Here is a 12,045-nt window from a genome sequence, read left to right as displayed (position 1 = left end):
TGTTAAGGCAGCGAGCCCATCCTAGCTCAAACCAAATGAGAGGACCGATTTCAAAAAGGACTTGTGGTAATGCTCAGTATGGTGACTTGCTCTTATGTCAATTCTCTCGGAAAGTATCACGCATGATAAACACCCTAAAAAGGGTCTCTCCTCACTTACAAAGAGCTGCAGAGGAGCCGAAACATCAATGATCTGGTCATGTGGTCCAGCTGGGAGAGGTTTAAGAGGGCCTGGGAGTAATTTTTAAACAGTTTATTTTGGTGGCACCCAATGAGATGACTGACTTCTAAGATCACATATTTATTTATTTATAAGGGTTAGAATCATGGCTTTAATTTTGGGGAATCTTCCTAATATTACGAAAGTAGAGTAAGATTGAGGTGACAAGAGAGGGTGGTCAGCAGACATGCACACAGGTAGTTCCACAGTTAAAGAGCCCCCCCGTCCTGTGTCCTCCCCAGCCTGTGTCCCCCCCATTCTGTGTCCCCCAGCCTGTGTCCCCCCACTCCCTCAGCCTGTGGCCCCCACTCAGCCTCTGTCCCCCCACCCCCTCAGCCTGTGTCCTCTCCCCAGCCTCTGTCCCCCCACCCCCTCAGCCTGTGTCCCCTCCCCAGCCTCTGTCCCCCCACCCCCTCAGCCTGTGTCTCCTCCCCAGCCTGTGTCCCCCCACTCCCTCAGCCTGTGTCCCCCACCCCCTCAGCCTGTGTCCCTCCCCCAGCCTGTGTCCCCACCCCCACCCTCTCAGCCTGTGTCCTCCCCCTGCCCCTGCATTGCTGGCCCCACCTGTGTCCTGACCCTCACCCGGGGGGCTCAGGGGCCTTTCCCGCCAGGGGAGCCATTGCCCCTCAGCCAGGCAGACCCTGCTTCTCCCCTGATCTTGACCTGACACCTGCGACTGTGGTCCCGGGGTCCCGAGCCACTGGCCCCTCTCAGGCACCTGCTGAAGCATTCCCGTCTCTCATGAGACCCCAGGGCCTCGGTCTGTCTCTCATGAACACACAGCTGCTTCTAGTTTTAAGCACAACTCTGATCAACTTAAAAAAAAGAGCCCTGAGTGGCCGGCGCGGGAGAGCGTTTCTTAAAGGCTGGCAAGTGTGGCAGAAGGGAGGTGCTGGGGACCCTTGAGGACAAGGAAACGCCTCTCAGCCCCACAGGTGGCCTCGAGACAACAAGTGGGTCCTGCAGTCGCTCAGTAGTGGGACACGGAGGGGAGGGACCACCCTCCGGGACAGACAGGCTGGGATCTCGCCAAGTTGACAAAGATGAGCAGAGTCAAGAAGAAGCAGGGAGCTCCGTGGAGGCGGGCCCCAGGTTTGAACCCCAGCTCCATTGCTTACGAACCACACGACCTTGGGCAGTCACATCACTTCTGTTTGACTCAAATCCTGATCTTTGAAACAGGAGTAACCAGGGCACCCACTTCCTTGGGTTGGATGAAGATGGAAGAAGCAAGCGCCTGGCGCTCGGGCAGCCCCGATGGCATCGACCTCCGTCCTGGCAGATGGGAGAGGCGCCCCAGGCAGCCGGAAGGCTGTGAGGGGACGGAATCCTGCCAGGGCCCCTTTTGGCAGTTCAGAAAACAGGGGTGCTGCTCCCCAGGAGGAAGCAGGGCCAGGTCGAGAAGCGAGGGTGCCCGCGAGGCACAGGCTGTGACTTCCCCGCCAGCGAGGCCCCGGCTTTTCCGTCCTTCCCAGTAGCCCGGGCCCTGCTCCCCCGGGAGCCACGCGGCTACAGCGCCCTCTGCTCTGCACCCATCTCTGTGCGCCCAGCACTTCCAACGCCGCAGCAAGGCCACGCCTTTCTCTTTTCTTCCTCCTGGTGGCCGAGGGTTTGCCTCCCGTTGGGCAAATGGTCTCTTGCCCCTCGAGGGCCCTCGGCCTCCCCGCCCCGCAGCCCACTCAGCTGCCTGGCCTCCGCCGCCTGCTCCTGATGGCAGACGCCTGTGGGAGGGCTGTGCACTCCCCTGCAGTGGGACACGGGTCCGAGCGTCCTGGGAAGCCTGGCCCATGGCAGGCGCCCTCTCTCGGGATCTGCCTCCGCATCTTCCTGTCCCACCTGGCCTGGGGCGCCCGACCTCTGCCAAGATCTGGCCCCATCAGGCCCCGGGGCCACCCTGCGCGGTGTCCTGCCGCCCCTCCCTCCTTTCTTTATTCAGGTAAATATCAGGTCTGGGGGCTCCCTTCCTTGCCAGCTATGTGCAGGTGTGGTCCCAGCTCACCCACAGTTCTCGCCCCACCAAATCTAACCATAAACTAAACCACTTTCTGCGACCTTGACAGCAGTTCTGTGTGGGAACCAGGGACCAGGAGGAGGTGACACGGATGAAATGAGTGGAAACGGCATCCCAGCACATGGACTGTGGCACTCCGAGCCTGTGGCCTCTGGAGTCCCTGTCCCAGCATGTCCATGTGGTCACCTCTCAGAAGAGGGAGTTGGAAGAGTGGGCTTCCTGGGCCCCCTTCTCCTGGGCTCCTTAGAAAGCGGTCCTCTGTCACCTCACTAGGTGGTCACAACTTTGAGGGAAAAGAAATGAAATGGGAGTTTCTGCTTCTGTCCAGTCTGCTGATCCGAAGAGCTGCACAGCTTTCATGGCACGTGGCTGCTCTCGGAGCCCGCGTCTCAGGGCACCTCATGTCTCCCTGGGGCTCCTCACCGCGGCCTCACAGGCCTGGAGACGTGCCAGCCCCAGGGGAGAGGTGTCTGGGCCCTGCGAGGCCACGTTCCTGCCAAGGGTCACTGTCCTACACCTGCGGGAACAACGTGTCATCCGCCCAGTGGAAGAGCGACCGCTTGCTCAGCAGGAGGCAACTGCAGTGGCGCGTGGGAGGACGGGGCCAGCCCTGAAGGGCTGGGCACCCTGGGGATGGCATGCAGAGCAAGGGCAGCGGGCCACAGGAGAGCGGACGCGGTGGGTACCAGGGCGGACCGGGCTGGGCGTGCGTGTCCAGCGAGGACAGCGCTGCATCCGGAGGTAACCGTGGTGACAGCGGCACAACAATGTCACTGTGCTCATGGCCCCTGAGCTGGATGCGGAAGAGTGGCCGAGATGACGAACTTTCCGTCGTGGATTTTTTGCCACAGTTTGAAAGATGAGGTCACCTCTCTCGGGGTCCTGTTGACGCCTTGGGCCCTCCCACCCAGACGGAGGGTGCGCACCCCCCACCCGTGGACTCCCAGCACTTTCCAGGCACCGTCCACGTCCCCATTCCTCCTCAGAGGTGCCAGAGGTGCCAGTTAGACTTGGGATTAAGCTTCTGCAGTAAAATGCAGGGTCCGCGTCTCCGCACCGCTCTGCCCCCCACGGGGGGTGGGGGGCCCACCCCGCTGCTTCTGAGATGCTCCAGCCTCCGCCCTGGACCAGCTCTGGGTGAGCTGTCTGCCAATGTCAGGGCACGTCATGGGGACGCTAGGAGGGAGATTCCATTGTGTGTCACCCAGGTCACCAGCTGTGACTGTCTCCACTGGACACGCCCTGAGCTTCCCTCCAGTTCAGCAGGAAGAGGTGCTTCTGAACAAAGTCCTTCTCCTGGCCAGAGCCCCTGGGGACGTGTCCTTTTGGAGGAAAGAAACAGGGACGGCCAGAGACCAGGAGCGGCTGGGCACCTTCACAAGATGACTCAGTGTTGGCGCCTGGGTTTCAAACCCAGGGAACCGGTGTGTGGGGTGCGGCCCGGGGAAGGGGCTGCGGCATCATGGTCCCCCCTGGTGGCAGCGACCCCACATGAGTGGCCTGCCAGCTGTCCCACAAGCCCTGAGGTCGCGCCAAGGAGCCGGGTGTGCTGGTGGTCCCTAAGCATGGGCTGTTCTCATGACGCTCAGCAGGCTGTGAAACAGGCCCAAGCCCGTCTTCTGGCACCGTTTCTGGGACCCATGAGTGCTCGTATTTAATCCGGGAAGTGGAGCTTGTTTTCATTTTTGTCAGATTAGCAAAACAAGTATTTATAGTTCATGTGGGCAGGACTTTTAAATTTTTAAAAAATATTATTGATTGCCAAAGACTTAAGGAGGTAGGGACTTTTTGGAGGGCATTTTGGCAGCCCGTCTAAATTTACTTTTTATTTTTTTTCTTTTTATGGCTGTACCTGCAGCATATGGAGGTTTCCAGGCTAGGGGTTGAATCCAAGCTGCAGCTGCCAGCCTACAGCACAGCCACAGCAATGCCAATCCCAGCTGCGTCTTCGACCTCCACCCAGCTCACGGCAACCCCGGATCCTTAACCCACGAAGCGAGGCCAGGGATTGAACCTGCATCCTTGTGGATACTAGTTGGGTTCATTAACTGCTGAGCCACGACGGGAACTCCAACCCTTCTAAGTTTAAAATGAACATTTTCGCCTCCAGGGCTGAGTCTTGGTGACGGGCCTGTGCAGGGTCATGCAGACAGAGCTGCACAGAATGGGGCTCCCCGCCAAGGCTGGTAACGTCCCCGCTGCCCTGTTGCCCAGGCCGCAGCCGCTGCTGGGCACCGGGTGCTCTGGGGAAGGGATGAGGGCCTCGTCCTGTGCAGATGCCTAAGCAACACTGTGACCTGCTGTACCAGAAGGAAGAAAGCGGTGGGGGGGGCGCCCTGCACACGCACACACACACACACACACACACACACACATACCCCACCCCCCCACCCCTGGCATGTTCAGCTGCCGATGCCTCTCCGCTCAGGGGGTGGGCACCCGCCTCAGGAAAGGCGCTCAGCTCTCTCTATAGACCCTTTATCCTTTCAGAGCAGGAATTTCTTCTGACAATAAGCAAACCTTCCTAGAAAACGTTAAGGCTCGTGGTCACACACCATTCCTCCTGCTTGGTTCTGTGTTCAGTATGGTTTGGCAGGTGGAGGCAAGGGGCTGGCTTTGAGGTCAGGGAGCCAAACGAGAGCCCTGGGCTCCTGTCACATGTGGGGGGCTGTGACCTCCCCAGCCTGGCCTCCGGAAAGCTGGGCCGCCTCTGGGATCCACACCACGGGTGGTGTCCCACACAACCGGCCTCTTCTCCTGAGACAATGCAATCGCTTATCGAGATGTTTAAAATTAAGCGAACCACCATCAGGGGGCTTGACTGGCTCTTTCTGAGGTTTCCTGCTCTTCTGAGACCGGTGCCAAGTGCCCCAAGGGCCTGCCTGCATCCTTCAGCCGAGCAAATTGCTGAGTATGTGGAGGGATGCCCACCCTTCTTGCCGAGAGCTCCTCACAGGCACCTGGAAACCAGTTTATACGCAGACGAGGTAGGACGAGTTGATGCTTTTCATAAAATTAGCTTCAATCTGTCTCTTCTTTTTCCAAGCCTCAGAATGTCGTTGCATTTGTATCACAGATTTTGGAATTTTCTTTTTAGTTTTTCCTTTTTTAGGGCCATGCCCACGGCATAGGGAGGTCCCCAGGCCAGGGGTCCAATTGCAGCTGTAGCTGCCGGCCTACACCACAGCCACAGCCACAGCAACACCAGATCCAAGCCTCGTCTGCGACCTGCCCCACAGCTCACGGCAAACACCAGATCCTTAGCCCACCGAGCCAGGCCAGGAATCAGACCCATATCCTCATGGAAACTAGTCAGGTCCTTAACCCACTGAGCCCTGGTGGGAACTCCTGGAATCTTCCTTCTCAAACTGAGGGATGGACTTGGAGCGCTGACCCCGTGGCCCTGGAGCCCAGGCAGGTGACACTCACCTGCGATGCGTCAGGAAGCTGCCGCTGACGTGCCCAGAGCCGTCGCACCCCGGCGTGGGACATGACATGCCCTCTGTCTTGACCGACTTCCAGGAGAACTGGGAGCCATTGAGGTACCCGTCCTTCTGCCTCTTGGCCGCCAAGGGACACCCGGACGCACTGCGGTGGGAGGCGTACTTCCCTGTTATGTGGCCCTGGCCGTCACACCCGGGGACGGGGCACCTGGAGCGGACAGAGCAGACACACTTGAAGGACCTGGTGGGAAGGAAAAGCCCGCGTCCTCTCCTCCAACAGAAGAAGGAAAACCACCACAGCCATCACCTAGTGGGGCCTGGAAGACGCCCATCCTCCCGGAAGCCCTGGGCCAGGGCAGGTGGAAGGAAGGTTTTCCAGAACAGCAAGTCCACGCTTGGTGAGCAGCGTGGATGCCGCGTGTGAAAAGGAAGAACCAGTGTGCCGAAGCCAGTGGGTGCAGGTGTCTGTTTGGAAGACGCCACTTTTGAACAGAATCCCAGCTTTTATGGCAGAGACACGCAGTGTGAATGGGGACTTGCAGGATTGTTTTTAAAAGACCTTTGTACAATCCTGTGTTCTCATCTAGAGCCAGGGAACACTTATTTGTTTGGCTGGGTTTCCTGAGAGTACAGGACACCTTCCAGCAGCTGGGGCTTTGAGCAGCAGAGGTGGTATTTGGTTAAGGGTCTGGCTACCCCAGGAGAACTTTTTTTTTTTTTTTTAATATAGGGGAAAATTCTTGGCTGGAGCTGAAGTTCGACAACAGACTAATCAACTCATGCTTCTGAAACGTCTTTATTGCAGGTTATGGCAAAGGGCCCAGGACTCGCAGCCAAACTGCAAACACATTTTTATCTTAATTTTTGGTTTTAATCAAAACTTTTCTCCAAAGACGTTGAGTGAGATCGAAATCTCAGGAAGATGGCAACATGTTTATCTCAACGTCTGAGACCCAGGCTCCTGGGCAGTCGTCCAGGACAAAGCCTGCGGAGAGGGGTGGGGCCGGCCGCCTCCCCTAAGTGCTCCTTAGGGCGGCGCAGTGGTCTCAGCTCCTCAGCGCGGGGCAGAGCACAGACAGCCGGGCGACCTTGGCAGGCTGGAGGGTCAGCCAAATGCTTGCTTTCCGTGTTAATGCCTTTGGTACTTTCATGAGTCTGTCTTTTCCAGTAAATTAAACTGCTTTTTCCATGGAGGGGCAGAGGGACGTTTCTTATAATCTGGTCATTCAGAGCCTGGCAGGATGGATGGCTATTCGCCATCATCTCCCGTCATTAGAGGGTGCTCTGGCCAGTGAGCAGCTGTGCCTTGGCTCTGGTTTCCACGCTTGACCTGGCAGTTGGCTGACCTCTCCAAGCCCGACCTCTCTCCCGGATGCCCCGCCCCGCCCCCGAGGCCCCGCCCCCGCCCCGCCCGCAGCCCCGCCCTCCACGCTCCGCCCACAGCCCCGCCCCCGCCGCTACCCTGCCCCGCGGCCCCGCCCCGCGGCCCCGCCCCGCGGCCCCGCCCCGCGGCCCCGCCCCCGCCTGCGTACCTGATGGGCTCCTGGTCCTCCTTGTCCTCCTTGCTCTGTGCTATCCTGATGCCACTCTTCTTGGCTCTCGGGCAACCTGAAAGGCTAAGGAGGAAACAGCTCTCAGGGAGCGTCCCCACGTTCGCTCTGCTGGCTCCCCTCACTGAACCTAACCCACGGTGCCTCAACTCAGTTCCCTTCAGAAGCCAGGGCTTCTGGGCCTGAAAGTGAAATCCTAGGGGAGGTGCTCTCCGGTGTCGGGGTGTGGCCCCTCTGTGCGCCCCCTCAAGCCTTCAGACACTGGCAGTTCCCTGGAGGGCACCCAGTCTGGGCCGGAGAGACTGGCCCTTGTATCACCGAGGCGGTCAGGAGTCGCCAGGAGCAGCTGGGAGGGAGCTCCCTGCACAGAAAGGGCCACAGAAAGGAAGACGCCCCCCCTTCGTTCCTGCCGTTCAGCAGCCCTCCCGCCTTGGAGGGTGTGTACGCTGCTGACCCGGTGGGTTTCCCTGAAGCACAGCTTCCCGTGGTGTCTACAGAAGACACAGTGCAAGTTGAACATGCTTATTTTAATTTCAGAATTTTTGGAAATAGCTCACATTTTCTTTATCTTTTTTTTTAATGGCTGCACCCACGGCATATGGAGGTTCCCAGGCTGTGCGTCCAGTTGGAGCTGCAGCTGCAGGCCAACACCACAGCCACAGCAACGGCCGATCAGAGCCAACCGAGTCTGTGACTTACGCTGCAGTTTGCAGCAACGCCAGATCCTTAACACACTGAGCAAGGCCAGAGATGGAGACCGCATCCTCCTGGATACCAGTCAGCTTCGTGACCCGCTGAGTCCCAACGGGAATTCCCAGTTCACGTTTTCGAAAGGGAAATTTCCAGCTGGAATGTGTGTATATACACGAGTATTTTTTGGTTCAATGGCAGCTAACAATAGGCTATTAGGCTATTAAATGTGAGGTTTTTTCTTTTTTCCATTTTACAGTCACATCTGCAGCACAGGGAGGTTCCTGGGTAGGATCAGAGCTGCAGCTGCCTCAGCTACAGCAACACCAGATCCAAGCTGCCTCTGCAACCTACACTGCAGTCTGAGGCAACTTGGGGTTCTCAAGACCCACTGAGCAAGGCCAGGGATCGAACCCCCATCCTCACAGAGAAAACATCAGGTACTTAACCTGCTGAGCCACAATGGGAACTCCTAGGCGTGAGATTCTATAGAAGAAGAGGGATTCTTTGCAAAGAAAGAACTGGAGAACCAGGCCCTGGGCCCTTTCTGGAGCTGCCCCGGGATGCGGAGGGCTGAGGCCTGGGCTGATGCAGGACGGGTCTAGGCGGGATGGGCCCATCTTCCTGAGCTTAGATTTCTTGCCGGATCTGAACAGGCTGGTCCTCAGGCACAGGGCCTGGCTGTCCTAAGTGGGGGGCAGACCCATCACCCCATCGCCACTGTCCCCTTTGCGTTTTTTCCAAGTTCCTGCAGCTGTGTGGCTGCTCTCCTGTAAAGCTGCCCCGCGCGGGCCGAGGTGGGCGCAGGGGTCTGGAACCCCGAGCCTGAGCCCTGGGGCTGATGGGGGTCTGGCCCCATGGCTGCCCCCAGCCCTTCCTGTTTTCATTCTCACGTGGCCTGTCTCCCTGCTTTACCTGTCACCCTTCCCCCTTGAACTTGAAGTTGGGAGTGAGGGGTGGCTCTGGGCCCTCGCCCAGACAGGCGGCGAGCAAAAGGAAGTTGGAGCAGAGCCAGAAAAGAACAGGGTGCCACAGGGAGCGTAGGTCTGGACCCAGTTCTGACTCCAAGAACCTCGGCTCTGATGCTGGGGCTGGTCTGGAACCCTGGGATCTTTGTCTGCAGTGAGGGCGACCGGCTCTCCCAGGCTCGGCCAGGCTGGCTGTGGGTGGCAGGGGCACTGTCATTGCTGTGTGTGGGTCTGGGGTCCGTGAGAAGCCGCCCCGGACGAAGTCCCGCACTCCTGGGTCCTCTTCCTGCCCCTCGCCCGCCCACCTCCTGTCGCCAGCCGACAGTGGGATTCAAGCGCTCGCACAGCAGGGCCCTGGTGTCTGTGTCACTGTTGCCGTCACCACAGGTCCAGGGTCTCGCTGTCACAGCAGCGTTTTGACGCTTGAGCTGGCAGATTCCTATGACTCGCTTGCTGCCGATTCTGTACCTGATGGAAACAGGAAACATCCCCCAAGCTGGGCCCTGGAGCCGGGGAGGAGGAGCCAAGGAGGGCCAGAGCCCACGGCCGAAAACGGGAACGTGGATGCCGGCGTCAGCCTGGCCATGGGGCCAGTGGGGAGGGGCTGCTGGGGGCTGTGGGCCCGGGAGGCGCACTGTCCTGGCAGCTCAGCCTCAGCCTCCTTGTCGCTGTAACAATAGGACACGTGGCCACAGGGGGCCTGCCGTGGTGCCAAGAAGGTGCCCAGGGAGCCAGACCCGCGCTCGCCCGTGTCGGAATTTGTGACCCTTCTGTAGGGCCCCTGGCCCATGTCCTTCATGCTCAAGGGGCTGGAAGCCATTCCGTCGAGCCTGGGTCGGTTCCCATGACGGCCCAGGTCTGCTCAGGGCTTGGGGAGCTGGCTTCTTGGTGTTTGGACCGCCTTCCATTTCTCAGAGCTGAGTTCTCTTCCTGTCCTGAGTTCACCCCATGCCCGTCCTGGGGGCTGTGCACCCCCTTCTCCTCCAGCCGCCGGGGGACCCACAGGTACCAGCTGAATCTCAAAGCTGACGAGTCTCAGCAGAGACCAGCCCCGCTGTGCGGACGGCTTCCATCGCAGACGGGGCCTCGCCATCAGCTGTGCGCAGGCTGGTGGGCTCTCGGCCCGGCCGGTGCCCCTGCCTCTCCTCACCCAGGCCCGGCTTGTCGCGCCCCCACCGTGGCTTCCGCCCACTCTTCCACATCTTCCTGGCTCTTCTCCTGGAGGCGGCCCTCACCGCCGGGTGTGAGCTCCCACGTCTCTCATCACCCCCGAGACGTCGCCGTGCTGAGGGCTGCTCTGCCCTGTCCCTGGTTCTGCAGGATTAAGTTGAAGCCCATTTGCTGAGGGTCCTGACGAACAGTCAGAGACACGCGCGTCCATGGGCTTCACCCCGAAGCCCTCACCCAGTCGCGTGAGCTGCCGTTTGTCAAAAGACCACGGACTGGTCTCGCCACGGCTACTTTCCTAATTCGGTGCCCTTGCTTGGAAAATCCTTCCTCCCCCCCTCCGCGCTCAGCTCCGGCTTTGCAGCCTCTCGCTGGCCTCCCCGCGCTGACCCGGCCTCGCTGGATTGAAGACCGGCCTTTTCCACCATCTCGATGCTGTGACGACGCGACCTGGACCTGCGTCTGCCGCGCGGGCTTGTCTTTATGCCCTTTTCTCCACGAGATTGCCTAGTCCTTGAAACAGGAGCCCCCAGCTGCCACTGCTCCTTAGCTTCTGGCACGACGATGTGGAGCATGAATTCACCAGGTTTCCAGAATATTCCGGGCTGAGATTGAGGACTTACGTGCCCAGTGACGAACGGCGTCTGAGCAGAAGCTGTGCTTTGCGCGATTCATGGACATGGACGCAGGGCTCCATGTGCAGCCGCATCTTTATCTGAAGGAATTACTTTTTAGGGCCACACCTGTGGCCTATGGAGGTTCCCAGGCTAGGGGTCTAATCAGAGCTGTAGCCGCCGGCCTCTACCACAGCCACAGCCACGCAGGATCCGAGCCGCATCGGCGACCTACACCGCAGCTCACAGCAACGCTGCTTCCTTGACCCACTGAGCGAGGCCAGGGATCAAACCCACAACCTCTTGGTTCCTAGTTGGATTCATTTCTGCTGCGCCACAATGGGAACTCCATTATCTGAAGTTTTGTAAACTTCGGGGGCACTGAGCTTCCTTGCCTCCCTGGGTGAGGGAACAAGCTCAGGTGGGGCACGTGGTCAGCTCCCAGGGGTATGGCAGAGGTGGCAGGTGAGGCTGTGGGTACAGAGCTCTGAGGCCGGTGACAGCCGTGGGCCAGCCGGGGGCTCCAGGGAAGGTCTCAGTCTGGGTTTGCTACTGGGACCCAGGCCGAGGGGGGCTTGCGCTCCCTGCTAGCAGCGCGTCTCCTCAGGCTGTTTCTTTGTCCCCCGGGACCTGGGGGCAGGTCTGCATTGCGGCAGGAGAGGCCGTGGGGACCAAGCACCAGGTGCAGACCCCTTGGGGCCAGGGCTTGCCCCCATCCTGGAGGAGCAGGAGAAGCAGGACCCAGCAGCGTGGGGTCGCAGGACCGCCGTGCGTCTCCTCACACGCGGTGAGGAGAGAGGGCTGGCTTGTGCAGATGCTCTTCCAGTGTAGGAAGTGCTGAGCTCTTGCTTGTTGTCAGGGAACATTCTAGAACCCCAGGGGTGTGCTGCTCTGAAACGCCCCCGGGGAGTCGGATTCCAGCAGCCTGGTCACCTGTGAAAACCCGGCCGCGCGTGTGCATGGAGCGCCTGCCCGGGGCCTTTGGGTCTGCTGCTGCTCCAGGCGGGAAGATGGAATCAGAGAAGGGCCTGGGACCCGCTGATGGGGGCTGCGCTGGTCCCCCAGAACCTGCAGGGAAAGCCAGCCTGGGGGGGTCAGGGCGAGAGCGCAGAGGGCGTCTGTGGGGAGCTGGAGAGGTGACTTTGGGTGGCTGCTTGAAGGCAGGAAGTTGGGCTCCTCAGTGTGCGGGGCTGAAGGAGGTCCCCCCCCAGGGGACGGGGCGGGGGTCGAGGCTTCTGATGATGAGTTTTTATAGAACAAACCAGACGGTCACCAATACTGTTTAAGATGAATTGAAGAAAGCTTCAGGGATGAGGTAGAGAGAGAAAACCAGGCGAGCTGCAACCTGAACAAAGCAAAGCAGGTGGGCGGGACGGTTCGCCT

General features: G+C 59.5%; 1 protein-coding gene across 50 annotated transcripts in view; it reads right to left on the bottom strand.

Annotated features, from left to right (window-relative positions):
- The window catches only part of MYT1L (myelin transcription factor 1 like), a 365,227-nt gene that overhangs the window by 16,070 nt on the left and 337,112 nt on the right, over positions 1-12,045 (bottom strand). For all 50 annotated transcript variants that reach the window (XM_085020083.1, XM_085020074.1, XM_085020067.1 and 47 more), the window contains 2 exons: positions 7,206-7,289; positions 5,660-5,881 (listed from right to left, as the gene is read on the bottom strand). In XM_085020083.1, coding sequence (XP_084876209.1) covers positions 5,660-5,881; positions 7,206-7,289 — 306 coding nt within the window. The remainder of the gene's footprint in view (positions 1-5,659; positions 5,882-7,205; positions 7,290-12,045) is intronic.

Source organism: Sus scrofa, chromosome 3 (genome assembly GCF_054392235.1).
Source record: "Sus scrofa isolate SSC_HxYL_T2T_F1_AM1 chromosome 3, Sscrofa_HxYL_maternal_Yorkshire_Landrace_v2.0, whole genome shotgun sequence".
In the NCBI taxonomy this organism is placed as follows: domain Eukaryota; kingdom Metazoa; phylum Chordata; class Mammalia; order Artiodactyla; family Suidae; genus Sus; species Sus scrofa.
The sequence above is the reverse complement of the archived record's forward strand: the minus strand, read 5'-3'. Positions and strand labels throughout refer to the sequence as shown.